Below are 17,163 nucleotides of genomic sequence, written 5' to 3'. Positions count from 1 at the left end.
TGTAAGGTTAGACTATTGAAGAGCTGCATCTAGCTGCATTTGTTTTTCAAGTTGCGTCAATCTATTTTGAAAGTCGTAATTGCCAACGATAGGCCGCTCAGAACCTAGTTTTAGAACAGAAACAGAAGCAAAACAGTGCTGACTGAAATCCACATCTAGAGCCTGCTCCGACCACCGCCTGCCTCCATCGCCAAGAAGAAGATCTGCGCTCCTCACCGGAGAGGCCGCCAAGCGTCCCCGGAAGCCTGCCTTGCCAGTGGGGTCCGGTCCAAAGCGTTGACCAAGGGCTTGCACCTCTAGCGGCCTTGCCTTTGACCTGCAGACCCTTCCTAGCCTGTGTGAGCAGCGGCTTCTCTTCCTCAATGTGGCACGCGCATCAACACTGCTCTGAGGCATCCAGGTCGTAGATTCACTCGCACTGCCCTTTTGTGGTCTCAGTCTCACTGTGATTTTGCTTTTCTTTATTGACACTTAGGCCAGCTTTACCCTAGTGTTAGGGTTGTTCTGCTTGCTGCTCAAAAGCCACATAATTTGGAAAATCAGCTAATCTTAGTACTTTTGTTAAATATATTCAATATCTCTGGTTTCTTTCCATAACTAGTAATCCAATATTTAGTGCCTATATACCTTTGTAATCGATTGCTTTGTGTTTATATACCTCTAGCAATAATCTCTGTCACGGTGTGCATATGAAAAACTTCAACTAGGTTCTGTTCCCTGGACCATGGTCAAGCCCTCACTTGAATTTAATTAAAATACCCATGTCATAAGGTAAGTGGGAAATTAGGTGCCTTTGAGGCCTTGTCCCACTACATGATGTTGACATTATGTAAACAAAATAAAAGTTTTAAATCTCTCTGAATGAGTGTTTACATCTTAATGATGGAATTATGCAGAAATTTTTAAAAATCAGTGGAAAGTATGACTTGCTTACCGTTCCCAGTTTGTCCTTACAGGACATAATGGATCTTACTCCGCTCCGGTAAACCAAAGTGTTCCCCAAAGATCCATCCTAGGGCTCATCCTGTTCAGCATCTATGCAGCTGAATTAGCATTAGGTGTCCAGAAATACTGTGCAGGTTACCAGTTTTAGTCAGATGGGAAGTACCAGTACATGATCTGTGTGTCATCTTTGTGTTCAATACTACTCTTTACACATAGAAAAAAAGTAAAATAATGCTGTAAAATAATAATACTGTAAGAATAATACCGTATAATCTTTTGTGCCTGCCAGTCAACTTAGGTCACTCATTTAAAAGAGTTCTTCAAAAAGAGCTTCAATCTCTAGTTCATAAGTGTTTGCTACAAACAGTGACCTGAAGTGCCAAAGAGTTGTAATCTGGTTGTTACACTTAAAGGAGGTAAATGTCATAGCATACCCTGAACTCACACCATAATGGCCACAGTTCAACTGTAAGCTGGCCATGAAAGATACTGAATTTTTGGTGAAATTATTAATTTGTCAAAACACATTTGTATTCACATTCAAGGTAATCAGTTATGCCAGCTTTTGTAGTAGTACAACTTATTTAGCTTAGCTAAGTATTTCTGGTTCAAGTCCTTGAGAACATGTGCACTGCACAGTGTCACGTTTTAAACGCTGGACTAGCCTATATAACAATGATATTTTAGAGAAGTGGTGGATGATGTTCTACAAATAAAACTACCAGTCATTTCATTATTATGGCCTGTAAGGTCTAGTGAAGTGGTAAGAAGGCAAATCAACCAGTTCAACTGCCTTTTCAAAATGCTAGTATGGAGGTGAGCTACGTTCTTTGTAGGCAAACAAATATATATTAAAATAGATAAAACCCCGTGTCACCTATTTGAGTATGTCACAATATTACTTTATTTTTCACAGTATCTGGAATTTAGCACATGTCAGTGATTCGCCTCATGCTCGTGATTCTCATGGTGCCTATTCCCATGACTTCCCTCAAGCTCCTGTACTCGCCAGGCCTCACATATATCATCCGGCCTCTGTAGTGGGGCTGCTCGTACATAAGCCAGTGGCCATCCAAGACATGACAAGACTGGCAGTCAGACATGCGGAAGCGGTCCATTATGGAGTCACAGTCATCCATTAGCTCCATCATCTGTCCTGCAAAACTTTCCCTCTCATAGATCCTTATTCTGAAGGGTCCTCTGTGCTGTAAGACAAAGACAAATGTATTGGGTTTGTTGTTTGTTTAGTTTCTGTTGGGCACTATATAAACATCTTTTAGCTTAGTGACCATATTCTTATCCACACATCATTTCCAGATGTCTGTTTTGTAACATCAATTACCAAATGGGCTGGGGAAGCACATAACAGCTTGCTACTTTGAAAGACCTTTGAGCCCTAGCAATGAAAAACTTTTTTGTAAAGATCATTTAAGCATGGTATGGTATTGTTTAACGCCATATATTTAAAATAAAGGGTTCACTAAGTGTTGATAAAGCATAGTTTGATTGTTTTTAATGTAAATGTTTACAAAACTAAATAGAATTACAAAGTAAAATAAAATAGAAAACAGTGTTTGATAAATGTTTTTTTTTTTTTGTTGGAGGGGCTTCATTATTTTTGATAGAAAATATACTGACCATACACACATTAAACATATAAATGTAGTGTTCACTTGTCAGTGTTCAGCAGTGTGGTCATAATTTGTGTATCTTGAATCTGAAGAACGCATTGATTAAAATTCTGGTCACGCTTCATTTTTATAGTCCCTTATACTACAGAAGGTCAGATTATTAATGAACTAAAAATCTGTTGATTTGGTTTAGGTTCTGGGTTGAAGTTAATGTTAGGCCTAGATTTAATAGAATCTATTAAATCCAAAGTAAATTGTTGCATTTAAAGGAATAGATTTGTAGTTAAAAATCACTCAAATAAGGATAATGTGAGCATCAACAGAGCATCTACAGTGGCCACTCAGAAACTACCCTCACTCCATCAGCCTGCATCTTCAACATAGCTAGAATTGCAGTGCTGTTAAAGTAACAATCAATCTATAATCAGTTGCATAATGCAGTCTATTAGTCTCACAAAGAACTATTTATTAAATGTGTGCGATTTGTTTAAAATGCACAGCTTGCTATTACATACAACTTGTCCAAAACTGCTGAAACATGCTGAAGTGAGTCATTTACCTGAGGAATCATGCGGCAGGATCTGATGGTATCAAACATCATACCCATGCCCACCATTCGTTGGATGTCATAGTACTCGCCTCTCCTCAGGAAGAACTGGTTACCCATGAAGCTGTTGCTCTCATACACCATGAAGCAGCCGCTCTCCACCCTGATCGAGCTAACGCGGCTCAGGTAGGACGAGATGTCGCTGCAGTCACTCATGCATTCATAATTGCGGCCCTGAAAGTTCCTCTCCTCGTAGAAGACAATCTGCCAGGAGAACAACAAACATTTTCTTCTTTGCACTGACATTGCAATATTCACACTACTGACATTATAGGATCAGACACAATTGATTTAAATGTAACTGTAGCTAAGTAGCAGCTGTGCAGTGCAGCGTGCAGCTGAAGCAAATGTAAATAATGTAACATTTTGTGCCACTGCAAATAGAAACTCTGCTACCTTGCCCATCTTTGCTGTATTATTTTTCCTGCAGTGCTTTAGGTTACAGACACTGTACTAAACCCTTCTTTGGTGGTCTTTTTTATACAAAAACCAGGGGGCCACATTTGTTGTTATTCAAATGCCAAAACCTGATGAACTAGCACTATGGCCTCTGCTGAATGGGTCTACTAAAATGTAACAATAGTTGTCCTCTATACATTTCTGGCATCCTTTATATGCATTGTTTGTTAATATAAAAGCAGAGCTTTCATTTTGTATCATGCGAATGTTCTTTGCATACAGTTAAATCACCAACTAACAGTGAGATGTTTGTATTCATTAAATGCAATTCCTCTGCCGTGCATTTGATGTTTTGATGTTGTTTTTATATGGGTCTTGATTGCTTGTGTTCCTCATTTGTGGCAACAGCACACAAATTGAAAATATTAATGGCATAGAACTAACAGAATGACATAAAGGTTGGGATAGTTTTAAGCTGAAGAGTTAGTATTGCAAGATTGGGAGAGAATTGCAAAAAATATTTACTACTTACACAAGCAACAGGAAAAGCTTTCCGACATGCGAGTCAAGTGACGTTTCGGAGCAATAATATCTTAATCTGTGTTTGGTTAGGCCCCACTTAGTTGCATACTTCTATTGCTGGAGGTGCATTTCTGCAACTCTGCAGCAAAAGGCAACATCCTATGAAGGCCCCTTACTTGCGCTACTGATATGGGAGCTATGGGAACTAGACAAATAACATTATACAAACGTGTACTGCGTTGAAATAAAATGTAGGAATTAAAGTCAATGTTTTGTATCTTATGTAAAAATGCTCTTGTTTCAAAATCAGTTAAAACTGATTGCACAGGACAAGCGCACTGAAAGCTTGCATGAGAAAGAAAGAGGCCTCACAGTGCAGTCTGTGAATATGAGTTACAATAGTGAACTCACTTCTAGTGTTTGTAAGCTAAAATAATTTTCTTGACTAGCACAGCTGCCTTGTGGTCAGATGATGATTAACTCTTTTTTACTTGAAAAGTTATTAATTTGTTTAATCACATCACTTTTAATATGCAACATTTAGTATATTATAAATCCTTTTGTGCATTTGTTTTGTGATTTTAAATATACACACAATATACACTGTAGTTTATCTAAATGTATTCAAATAGTCTCAAGCTTTTTCTAATTATTTACTTATTGAGATTTGACTCTGCCTGGATTATCATATATGTTGTACAACAGCACATAACTTGCTTTTATTTGTGCCTGTACTGATTTGAGCACTTGGCTGTCATGATGTTCTGCTTTATTGTACGTGTTGCGGTTTTTACTGTATGTACAATAACTGTATGTTATTGTTATATGTATAATAATCAATTTCTCATTTCCTTTTGTAATTATTTTTACAAAATTGTTTGAGGTGACAAAGAATGGCCAAATTCATAGTTAGGCATGTCATGCACTGCATTAATGGACATGGAGATAGCACTGCACAATAATTCAATTTCATATATATTTCCAGTTTTAATAACCCTGATATACTGACTATTTGGAGAGCAATACATGATTGAGTAATATGAATGTAATTATGGCATACACTCATTCAGATCTTTTATGAGAAACAATGCCAATTAAGACCTCAGCATGTAATAACAAACAGACTTTTATTTCAATTTAGGAGTTAAAAATGATTTAATGAACAGTAATTTATTTACAGTAAATGCAGTCAGAATGGCTAAAAATCTGTGACACGTCTGAAGGAGCCCACAATGGCACAGGTAGCACTCCAGTCGCGGTACCTCCTGTACTCCCCAGGCCTCAGGAAGTACTGTCTCCCCCTGTAATTGGGATATTCATAGAAGATCCAGTAGCCATTCATCACGTTACAGGAGTACACATGGCGGTGGTGGAAGCGGTCAGACACACAAGGGCAATCATCCATGAACTCCATCATGTGACCGTTAAAGTCGGTCTTCTCATAGATCCTTAATCTGTATGAGCCCCTGTACTGTGGAAGTCAGACAGATGTTATTCACTACAACATTTGAGACATAAAACAGACAGATATAATTCACGGTTGTTATATACCTCTGTCACCTGAAAGCGTCTGCTGTATTGTAGGATGACATACAGTGCAGAACAAGCTTACCATTGGAATCAGGCGACAAGATCGAATGCAGCTGCTGAAACCCATCCATCTCTGGTAGTCAGGATACTCGCCCTTCCTCATGAAATACTGGTGGCCCATATAATTTGGCCTTTCATAGATCATGAAGCAGCCACTCTCCACTCTGATGGAGTTACAGCGGCTGAAGTAGGAGTGAAGGTCTGTGCAGTCATTGCTGCACTCATAACTACGACCTTGGAAATTCCTGTCCTCGTAAAAGATAATCTGTGAAACAGGTTAACCGTACCATTAGACACTCCAGTGCTAATAATGATAAAACAGTTCTAAAAAACATATCAGACACAATGGCTCAGTTCAATACACAAAATGGTACATAAAAACCTACCCTGCCCATGGTCTCCACTGGGGAGATTCCACATGTTTCCCAAGCTTTTTATACTACCTCTTCACAAACAAAGTATTGTTATTCAGATGAACACAGAGTAAAAACTGAAGGGTACTGGCACATGTTGACCTTTGTGTTAGAGCCCAACATTTGTTCAGAAATATGGATTTGTATATGAAAAAAGGATAAATAATTACTAGTTTGGGGTTTTCACATGCATAGACAAGAGAAAGGACTGGTGTGGTATCCACACATCTATACACACAGAGCACAATGGTTAGAGAACAATATGGAACATCCCTTTTGCATTAAATATGTTGTGTAACAGTGAGGCCAGTTACTCAGTGCCCAATCTCACCTACAAGCCACATCATGCATACAATCTGACCTCCAGACCAAACATGCTATATTTCAATGCATATTAAGTACATATATTACATTCTGGTTAAAGTTTAATGCAGGATACATGTTAATACAATAATTGTGCGAAACAAATTTCTTATTAATTTTTTTCTGATGTTTTACATAATTGATTTAACATTATTGATTTAACATTATTATTGATTTCGGTGATTATTCATTATGCAGCAAGCCTAAAATCAAGGATGCAACCCATCAAAATTTTAAATATGAAACAGACAAAAATGGACTGACTGAGATGAGTTTAAAGCCATTGTAAAATACTTGATGTATGCACACTTATGAGTGCATGAATTAACTGAATTCAGTATTAACCCCTGAACATCCCATGCTTATTACATACAAAGTCTTATTATTTAGTAACTACAGGGATTTCAATGCAAACTGGTTAAGCTATTCGTAGATTATAAAAGGGTGTAATAAAACTTTGGGCCTGCTAGCGGGCCTATCGCCTGTTAAGGGGTTAATACACTGAGATATTACAAGTATGTACCATGGAGAGCAGTATAGCTATACTAAATATCTATACTAAAAAGGTCCCTATACCGAATTAAATGTACCCTACATATAATCCCAGTCTTGTTTAAATTGAAGCATACTGCCGCTGAGTGCATGTTTATGATGAGTTTATATCTTACTTTTGATATTTCTTTGCGCTGAAGTAATGTCAGAGGTTTGCTTTGACATTTTTTACAAGGCCTATGTTTTTTTATTTAGTTTTGGCATTGGAAATGGGTAAAAAATACTTTACAGAACGTAATCTCACTTTCACATATTACTATGTTAGAACAGCTACATATTGTAACTCCAACTGGAGCTTCAAATTCAAATACTGGTGCATTGATCATGGCTTGAAGCAATGGGAGATAGAAATGATTGTAAAGCTATGATTGAAGGGCTGAGAAAAGAAGGCAGAGCTTGTCAAAGAGCATAATGATTTGATTGGCCATAATAAAATGCCACCGCTCATAGAAAAGAAATCAAGTTTCATCATATAAAAAATCAGCTTAATAAATGTTATTTCATTGGGTAGTTCAGTGATCAATCTGGACAGGCCTAGGCCTACGCAGGCCAACCCATGGCAATTAAAAAATGTTCTTCAACTTAAAAAATAAACACGCCTGTTGAAATAACAGTTTATTGGAAATTAAACTAAATGAAATTAACGTTTTTAACTGTTTGTCAGTTAACAGTAAATTTGTTAATCATTTACATCCCTAGTAAACATATTTCTATTTTCTAGAACATTTATATTGGTCATTGGCTGTGTCCAAAACTGAAGGCGTAGGCCTTGATGACTTGCTGTCTTGTGATGGGCTTAGATTTTTAATGATGTGGATCAGTTGTCATGTTTCCTGCCTTCAAATACTGACTGAGTAGGCAGCATTTGTTATGTTACATACAAAGCCAATGTCTTATAACTTTCTTTGTAAGAAATCCATCTACACCAGTGTCGGACAGAACAATACATCCATAATCATTTGAATTCATTGATAGGTGAGATGCTTTTCACCTGTCAAGTTTTATTGCCATATTACATGTGCTGATATTTGTATTCACGAAGGCTTCCATGCAGTGGTAGCACTGTGATAACAACAGTAATCATTGTTATTATTCTCATCATCAATCACAGTGACAACTTAAACCTGATTGTATTTGTGTCTAGTTGCTACAACATTTTCTTGACTTTCTGACAGAAATAACTAGACTTTATTTATTGAATTTTTTATTTATTAACTTTACACATATATGAGTATACAGTATTACAAAAGGTTAATTCTGAGGGTGCAGAGGTAGCAAACACCTAGCATCTGCAACATAATGTATCAAAAAAGATGGTCAGGACAAGAATAAATGGAAAACACATACAGTATAATATGCAACCCCCAAGCATAAATGACAATAAATAAACACAGAAATAAGAATATATTGAAATGAAATGTTAAGTAAATACAGTATAAATATTAAGCACAGTATTGTTACTTCAATGGTCTGAGTCACAAGAAACAAGAGACTAAATGTGCTCTGTGGCGCAGCTTATACATGCTGCAAAAGAAGTAGGTCATGTGATTCAGCCTGTAGAACAAAATCACTGTATACATAAAATGAGCAGACATTATCAGTCTGACATTATAGGCCTGAATAACTTCACTTAGTGTGTCCAGTCCTTAAGACCACCTTAACACCAAGGAAAATGTAAATGAGTAATGCACAGTGGGCAAGGTAGAGTACAAAATGTGAAGAGACAGTTGAGACAGTCAAGCTTACAGAGAACATGTGTGGTGGTAACATATAAAACAATGAGGACGCCATGTATAAACATTTTTATTTTACACTGTAAATCAGCTCTCCAAAACAAACAAACAAACAAAAACTACCTAAATTAATTTAGAGAATCAGAACTAATATTCTAATATCTAATATTCATGGGATGGGACATTGCTTCAGCTGCCTGAAAAAGCTCCGAGTGCTTCTCACAATTATACTAACAGATCATCTTTACAGGTTTCTGACAGTAGTCACTGACGTTCATGGTTCTCAGTCATCAGTTATCATTGCTGAATTTGAATGCTTTTGTCCAATGACAGGCTGTTTTTTCCCCTTTTCTCTATTTTAATATTTTATATTGATGGTAAACCCTATTCTTTGCTTATATTGCTCTTATGTCATTTTTTGTTATCCAGTGTCAACCAGAGGGGGATGGGTTCCCCTTTTGAGTCTTGATTCCTCTCAAGGTTTCTTCCTCTTGCTATTAGGGAGTTTTTCCTTGCCAACATCGCCAATGCCTTGATCATGGGGGCTTGGACCCAGATTTTCCTGTAAAGCTGCTTTGTGACAACACCTGCTGTAAAAAGCACTACATAAATAAACTTTGACTTGACTTGACATGGGATAAAAGCATTGCTTTCTAAAAGGAAACTGATATTTTACTGCTTTCTAGCTGATCTAAATCATACACTAAAGGGTGTATTTAAAGTAGAGAGATGCCATTCCTTAGACTATTTGCGCTGTCGAATGTAAAGCCTGGTGCTGCAGCTTTTTAATACATTTGAAGTGAAATTGTAAACCTATGCTGTGTTTTTTTACAGCTACAGTGTCATCATTTGTTTTTGGGTAAATATAACATCACAAAATCCATGACACTAATCCAACGAGTTAACAAATAGACCTCTGAGGATGTGTAATTATTTTGTAGTTGACAACATGCCCAAATAAGGAAAACCAGGTTTTATCTGGGTTTGTACCATGTGGCAAACAAAAATGCACGGTCCCAAAGCTGATATGTTTTGTACGTGCAACATATACACACCATTTTGACCAGGAGAATTATCGGTTCTTTATAATGATACAAAACTCAATATGGTTATTTAAATGCATAGTAGCCAATCTTCCTAAAAAGTCACTTCACTGCACTATCACATGTCCAATAAGAGCACCAGGAACTAGGATGATTTATTGATACATTGTACTTTGTAGAGACTTTAACATAAGTCGACATAAGCTATTAGCTAACGTTGTTAGCATTTATGCTAGTGGCCACAGAATAAGTATTTTTACTCGTATTTTAATACTTCACAGAGAATAATTGAAGCGTAGTTTGATTCTACACATGGTCATGTGTAAATGTAGACATTTGTGTGAATGTTTCTAGAACAGCGCAGTATATTGTTTCAAATCAGCCAATTAAGTAAGCTAACTGGCAAGCAAGTTAGAGTGACATGAGATGACCAAAACGAACCTTAAATTGCAAGTTCATGAAAAAAATTAACCACACAAAGTCGTTAAGTTACTTTTAACTAAAAAGTTAGTTAATTTAAACAGCTTTCTGTTTTTCAATATCTTGGTTTTAAAAAATCTCAGGATTAGAACAAAATCCTGCGTTATACACCTTAGTGTAAGTTCTTTACTGATGTGAGGTAACACTGTTTTGTCCTATAGAGGCATAATTCTTTATTGCATCATAATCAGTTCAACTTAATGAAAGAAATTCATTGTACTTTCAAACATTTTTGGAGAAAATACAATTGATTCATGAGTCCAAATTGATGTCAGCTGGGTGAAAAGCATGAGTCTATATGAGAGAATTTCTTTATTTATTTATGTTTTATCATATTTCAGATTCTGCAAAAAAGCTATTGTAATCTAATAACACATTTGATTACCTGAACTAAAGAACTGACTGAAAGGTATCTATTTCGAAACTATTTATCTTTCTAAACTTGTTAACATAATAAGCTCGAGAGGAGGATTTTTGAACTTCCACTCATGTAATTAATTAACTAACTTGTATTTACAATACATAAAACAAACTATTATGTGTTATGTGAACACTGTTAAATATTAAGCATTTTTTTAGTAAAGCCAGTGAAGGCTAATATGTTTTAATACGAAACAATAACCACAAAGCCATGAAGCTGTAATGCAACAAAGCGCATTAATAACAGCTTAAGAGTATGAATTCATGCAGGCTAACTCACTTTCACGGTAGCCATAAAATGCAATTTCTGTTTGTCTTGGAGGTCTCCTATTTAAACTATACATTTGTTTTCCTTCAATAACATTTACGGGATATATTTCAATTGAAATGTGCATGTTTTGCTGGGTTTTTGTCATTGTAGGCAAACAAGCAAGTTAACTTTCATGAAAAAAAGTTTTGCAGCTGTACACTATTGTTTGATATGAAGAAAGCTGCAGTTGTAAGAATCAACACCCAAAAAGTTGTGTCATAATTACTGGACACCATGGGGACTCATGGGAGAATGCAAAGGCTCTGTCAACTATTCAGAGCTCAGGGTCACTGCACAGACCCCCAAGAGTCAGCCATTCTGATGACTTAATACCAGTTCAGTCATGCATAAATTCCTGTAGGTGAGGTGGTGGCCTACAACCACACCAGCGTGGGGAAACAGCTGCCGCAAGCTCACACAATCAACGGCCAACGTGGCTGCTCCTCACAGACAACTCAAGAACTCCAATCGCTGTCTCAGTGTCTCGGTTCCAGCAACACTAACATGGCTAACCCCTGCTGGTCCATGTACAGTCTTCAACACTCTGTCTCATGCTCTGCAACACCAACCCCACCTGGAGCTACCATTTCCCATCACACCAGTGTGATTTTTTCAAGGATGGCTGGACTAAGAAATATCTTTGCAATAGAAATGATCATTTGGTCTGCTAGCCCAATAATATGTTGCTTATACATCTTCTTTCCTACTACCCAAGACACACACTCACTAACACTCACAGAATCAAATAATAAAGCATGATGTTCACCATCTAAAATGCTGATAGGTTTGAGAAACTTGGGACAAGCTTAAAACAGTGGTAACTATGGTTTAAAACTGAGATTTCAATTAACATGATGTGAATGTGAATTGACATTATGCACTACCAGTGTCATTGTTATTTTACATACAGTAATAACTAAATGTCTAATACAACTAAAGGTCTAATACAATATATATATATATATATATTACATCAAAAGATGTAAATGTTTTATTACATATCTCAGGAAGTTATTGTTTGCTAAATATATTTTAATTATCTATTTACGAACACTTTTGTCAAGCAATCTGCCTTGAGGTGTGATCTCCACTTTTGAAATTTCTGTCCTGTATAAGTTATTATTTATTGAAATATTTAAGCAGAAGTATTATTTGAAAATGCTCCGGAAAGTACATCCATCAGTGAAACTCTCTGGTTCAGACTGTGTATTTATAGAGTAACAGCTTCTATTCATCAAAGCACACAGAAAACTCTCCTGTCCACCTGTTACATCACCCTCACAATCAAGCAATACAATCCACAGCTGTAACATTTATTCAGTTTAAATAGTAAATGTGCTTATTAACATTCTTTCTTTGTATTAGGATATTATAAATTCATAGCAGAACAAACTTACAGCAGAATGGCAAAGCATAGCAGCACAAAATTACTAATGAGGTATAATGAAATGTGACTAGTACATAAATACTGAAGGTCCCTAAAAGTCAGGCATCTTAAATCATTTAAAACAAGAAAAGGACTGTGCAAAATTATGTTTTGAATTTAAATTGGTACAGGAATTTTACAATGCGCTAATGATAATAACAGAATCCCAGAGCTTGATAAAAAATAGCATAGCTCATGTCTCATGAAATGTAATCTATTTGACAAATTGTGAATGCTAAAACTTTGGAACAACAATATTGCTTTAACCTTATTTTGAAATTGTTTTTCTAAATTTAATATGTGTTCACAATGCGTTTGATGGAACCCACACGTGCGCTCATGCCTCCCCAGTCACTGAATCTTGTGTATTCTCCAGGCCTTACAAGGTACATTCTTCCAGCATAGTAGGGCTGCTCAAAGAAGAGCCAATTCCCACCCATTACTTTACAGGAGAAGATGGTGTTTGTATGGAAAGATTCCATTAGACTGGGGCAATCATCCGCCAGATCCATCATCTGTCCTCCATACTCCATTCTCTCAAACAGCTGCATTTCGAAGGAGGACTCCTGGGCCTATTCAGAGAAAGAAAATGCATGTGTACTTGTGTAAATGTATGAACATAATCGTAAAGATATGATTTCATATACGTGTCCAAGTCTGTCCATTTATACATACATACTAAATACAATTCAGCCAGTGACTTTACACATAATATCATGCAACTTTAACAGATGTAACAAACTCAGTTCCCCTAAATTTGCTAAATAATGATAACAGTTCACCTTGGGGATAACCCGACAAGAGGCTATTGAATCGTTCATGCCTGTCCAGTGCTGGTAGTCAGGATATTCTCCTTTATCCAGGAAGTATTGCTGGCCCATGTAGTGTGGCTGCTCGTAGATCATAAAGCAGCCGCTCTCCACCTTGATAGAGTTACAGCGGCTCAGGTAACACAGCATATCTACACAGTCATTGCCGCACTCATAATAACCGCCGCCAAAGTTCTTATCTTCGTAGAAAATAATCTAGAACATTGTAAAAGACAGAAAAAAGAATCAGTTAGTATACAATATTGCTTATGTGTTCATGGGTATAATTCACACTGAACAACATAATAACTTTAGTCCAATCTATTATGTACAGTAACATCATATTTAATGCAATACAATAAATAAAATTGGCTTTAATGGTTGTAAGAGTTTACCTTTGCCATTGTGCTGTTGTGCTGTGCTAGTGTGCCTCTGTTTGTTGTTTTGAAGACATTACTTGGCCTATATAGAGGACATGAAGTGCAGACTCTGCATGTGCTATTCATATTATAATTGCTGAGAATCCTCTGCACTTGTTCTAATATGTGTTTTAATATTATAATTTCTGTTCTGTACTGTATGTAGTACAGTATTATAGTTGCAATATGTCATAATTATCTTTATTTACTTTAAAATTAAGTTAATATCTTAACAATACTAACAACAGCTCTATAATCTGTAATTATAACAATCTAAAATACCAATAATAACCCCACTAGCAATATTTAGTCTGTTATTGATGTTATTTTAAACAAATGCTCTTTTGCTAGGCAATGAAAAAGAATGACCAAAAAATTGACAATTTATTTATTCATATTTTTCCAGTCTGCAGGAAAAAGCAAACTACAAATATTCTATAAAAACTCTTACTTCACTACAGGTACATCATTTGCCCGATGGAATTCCTGACCTCTTTTGACCCCAGCACTTCCTGTAGTCACCAGGGCCTCAAGTGTTTGCTTTTGTAGTTGGAATGTTCGAAGATGAATGGCACAATGCTACTGATAATGGAAAAATAACAAGTTCTTTGTTTTTGGAAGACAATAATGACTGCGCCTCAAGCCACATACTACTATACCATATGTACCACACTAATGAATGCACTGCTAATGGTGGTGTAATATTTCTGACATACTATTTAGTATGGAGGTATGTGACAATGGTCAGACCAGCACAGTTTGGTGACTGTTCTGTTCAAACACACCTGATTCAGCTCATTATTTAGTTACCATCTGTTAGACCGGTGAAATCACCAAACTGTGCTTGACCGACCACTGTCCACCATTATGTAGCTCACGGCAATCACTCATTCATTCATGGGGACGGCTGTGGAAATCTCTGACTTCAGAGAACATCTGAAGAACCTAGTGAACAATCAAAAACAGCTTATATAATTATGTAGAATGTATCATCAGATATTTCAATTCTACAAATACATGATGAGGATGAACCCATCCAACAGACCTTTTCTGTGTTTGCATATACTTGAGCTGCTTACTGATGTCAAAAATGCAGTTTAACTTTATATACATTTTCCAGAGGGGAAAAGCTTTACTGTTTTGTTGTTATTCAAAATAGAACAGACTCACTCAGCAGAAACTTTACAAATGTATTACAACCATGATTCCAGTGACCACAAAGAGCACCAGTGAATAATTAGTGTTTCTAGCAAAAACTGCTCCAATGAAAGCTACAGCATAGTCAGGTGTTTTAGCTTTCTCTATTAGGTTTCTTTATTCTTCTTTATATTGTGACACTGTTCATGACTATTTTTTAAAGAAACACCATTTTGTATTGGAAAGAAATGCACTGGATGTAAACATTATCATAAGCCACATTATGTCTAGTGCACTACACGTTAAATGATTTACAATGTCCTGTATAACATATTGAATTACACGGGGCGGGGTATTCTGTGTTGGAGAAAATGTAGTCATTGCTGTAACAGAATGGGCCCCATAACCTAGCATTCAAGGCACTGACTACAACCTATTTTCTATTTGTCAACGTTACTGTGTCTTTGTGTGACTTTCATTAAAACTAGTGCATTAAAATGGAGGATTAGAAATGGATAGAATGTAAACTATTCAGTTTACAAGTGCTTATGCTTATTAAAAGATTTTGCAACCATTTGTAAATATATAAAACACATTTCCACTGCTATGATACATTGAAAGACATTGCAGTTGACTATGCACATATATCATGTATGTGAATGTTCTGTCTACATATACAGTCTGACATTAAGTCACACAAAAAACTTTGCAGTTTGTTGTACAACTTTATTGACAATCCAGTGCCAAAACCACAAAATGATTTAAGCAACAGGGATTTTAAAAATCAGTGATCCTGCGGAAGGAACCTATGATGGCACAGGTAGCGCCCCAGTCGCTGAAGTTGCGGTATTCGCCAGGTCTCATGAAATACTGGCGGCCCTGATAGCTTGGGTGCTCGTAGAATGTCCAGTAGCCGTCCAAAACGTTGCAGGAATAGATGTTGCGGCTGCGGAACCTGTCCTGAAGTGACTCGCAGTCATCTGAGAATTCCATCATCCGACCCTGGAAGTCTGGATGCTCATAGATGCGCATACGGTAAGGCCCATCACTGGTCTGCAAAGTGAGCATTTTCAAAAAGAGAAATTATAAACATTAAGCTCTACAGTATAAATCTGGGTTGTGGATTTAACTGAGCAAGCACAGAATGTTGAGGATATAGAGAGTTATGTAAGTGTGCTAAATGTGAATATCTAGTACACTAGTATGAGAGTAGCAGAGCAAACTTTTACAATGTGTAGTTGAGCAGAACCTGAGCAATGCACCAAACATTACAGGGAATGTATATATGTGACTGATTGGATCGAGAACATGACTGTGGGAAATTAAGGATAAAACTGGGGTGTTTATCATTATAAGTATAGTAAGAAAAGTGTATGTTACCATTACTAAGCTAAAGTACTCACATATGAGAATGTACGGCAAGAGCGGATGGTGTCATTGTAGCCCATCCAGTGCTGGTAGTCAGGATACTCTCCTCTGGTTAGCACATACTGATAACCAGAGTAATTAGGTCTCTCATATAGAACCCAGCAGCCACTCTCCACTCTGATGGAATTACATCGACTAAAGTGGGGATGCATGTCTGGGCAGTCTGTGTCGCATTCAAAGAAGCGACCCTGGAAGTTCTTCTCTTCATAAAAGATGATCTGCAACAAAGAGGTATCAGGCTATAAGATCCTACATACTATGGAGTCAGCTCTTGCAATAAATATTACTTAATACTATTTTCCATGATATCAGTACATTAAATGACCACTTGAGAAGCCACACTATATTTACACAAACAGTTATGTATTTTTATATATTTTCTACAAAGTTTGGCTACCACTATTGCCTACATTGAAAAATAAAAAATAAATAAAAACATGCATAGTGATCTAAACTACCATGTTAGCACACATTCATGCATATACAGTTAAAAGTTATGAAGACATCTTTGCTCTTACCTTACTCATTTTGCTGCAAGTTCTGGAAACAGTCCTAAACAAGGGGAACATACAAACAAGGGCATGAGGTCTCCTTTATAAACCTCTATCAATGATAGGTGGATAGACTTTATTTGTTATTTTAATGACTAGGATTTGGTGCACTGATGTTGCTGCCAAAAGTCTTGATCCAGTGCATAGAGTAAAAAGCCCTGATTCATCAATGCAAAACTCCTAGTTGGCACATTACTGACCTCTGTTGCCCCACTCTATTCTGACAGCAGCTAGAGAAACACTTCATGTTGTAATGTGCCAAAGTTCCATTAAAATGCATAAGTTTAAACTATCATATAGAATGACATTTGTGCATAATGGTGCTCTATGTGTCATGTAAAGACTTAAGAACTGTAGGAAATCAGTTTGGTAACTGACCCCTGCT

General features: G+C 36.6%; 4 protein-coding genes across 4 annotated transcripts; all 4 read right to left on the bottom strand.

Moving 5' to 3' along the window:
* Positions 1-1,871: 1,871 nt before the first annotated feature.
* Positions 1,872-3,588, bottom strand: LOC118810121 (gamma-crystallin M1-like). Its single transcript, XM_036573678.1, has 3 exons — positions 3,580-3,588; positions 3,136-3,387; positions 1,872-2,150 (listed from the first exon to the last, which is right to left on the bottom strand). The coding sequence occupies exons 1-3, from the start codon at positions 3,586-3,588 to the stop codon at positions 1,872-1,874; spliced, it is 540 nt and encodes a 179-aa protein (XP_036429571.1).
* A 1,714-nt stretch (positions 3,589-5,302) lies between these two features.
* LOC118810622 (gamma-crystallin M2-like) lies at positions 5,303-8,072 on the bottom strand. Its single transcript, XM_036574541.1, has 4 exons — positions 8,031-8,072; positions 6,081-6,092; positions 5,717-5,959; positions 5,303-5,575 (listed from the first exon to the last, which is right to left on the bottom strand). The coding sequence occupies exons 1-4, from the start codon at positions 8,070-8,072 to the stop codon at positions 5,303-5,305; spliced, it is 570 nt and encodes a 189-aa protein (XP_036430434.1).
* A 4,655-nt stretch (positions 8,073-12,727) lies between these two features.
* Positions 12,728-13,468, bottom strand: si:dkey-57a22.14 (gamma-crystallin M2). The gene is given in 2 exon segments (XM_036573669.1): positions 12,728-13,000; positions 13,217-13,468. Coding segments are annotated over 2 exon segments (525 nt in total).
* A 2,108-nt stretch (positions 13,469-15,576) lies between these two features.
* LOC118810617 (gamma-crystallin M2-like) lies at positions 15,577-16,754 on the bottom strand. The gene is made up of 3 exons (XM_036574529.1): positions 16,746-16,754; positions 16,203-16,466; positions 15,577-15,852 (listed from the first exon to the last, which is right to left on the bottom strand). The coding sequence occupies exons 1-3, from the start codon at positions 16,752-16,754 to the stop codon at positions 15,577-15,579; spliced, it is 549 nt and encodes a 182-aa protein (XP_036430422.1).
* Positions 16,755-17,163: the final 409 nt, after the last annotated feature.

Source organism: Colossoma macropomum, unplaced genomic scaffold, assembly GCF_904425465.1.
Source record: "Colossoma macropomum unplaced genomic scaffold, Colossoma_macropomum, whole genome shotgun sequence".
In the NCBI taxonomy this organism is placed as follows: domain Eukaryota; kingdom Metazoa; phylum Chordata; class Actinopteri; order Characiformes; family Serrasalmidae; genus Colossoma; species Colossoma macropomum.
The sequence above is the reverse complement of the archived record's forward strand: the minus strand, read 5'-3'. Positions and strand labels throughout refer to the sequence as shown.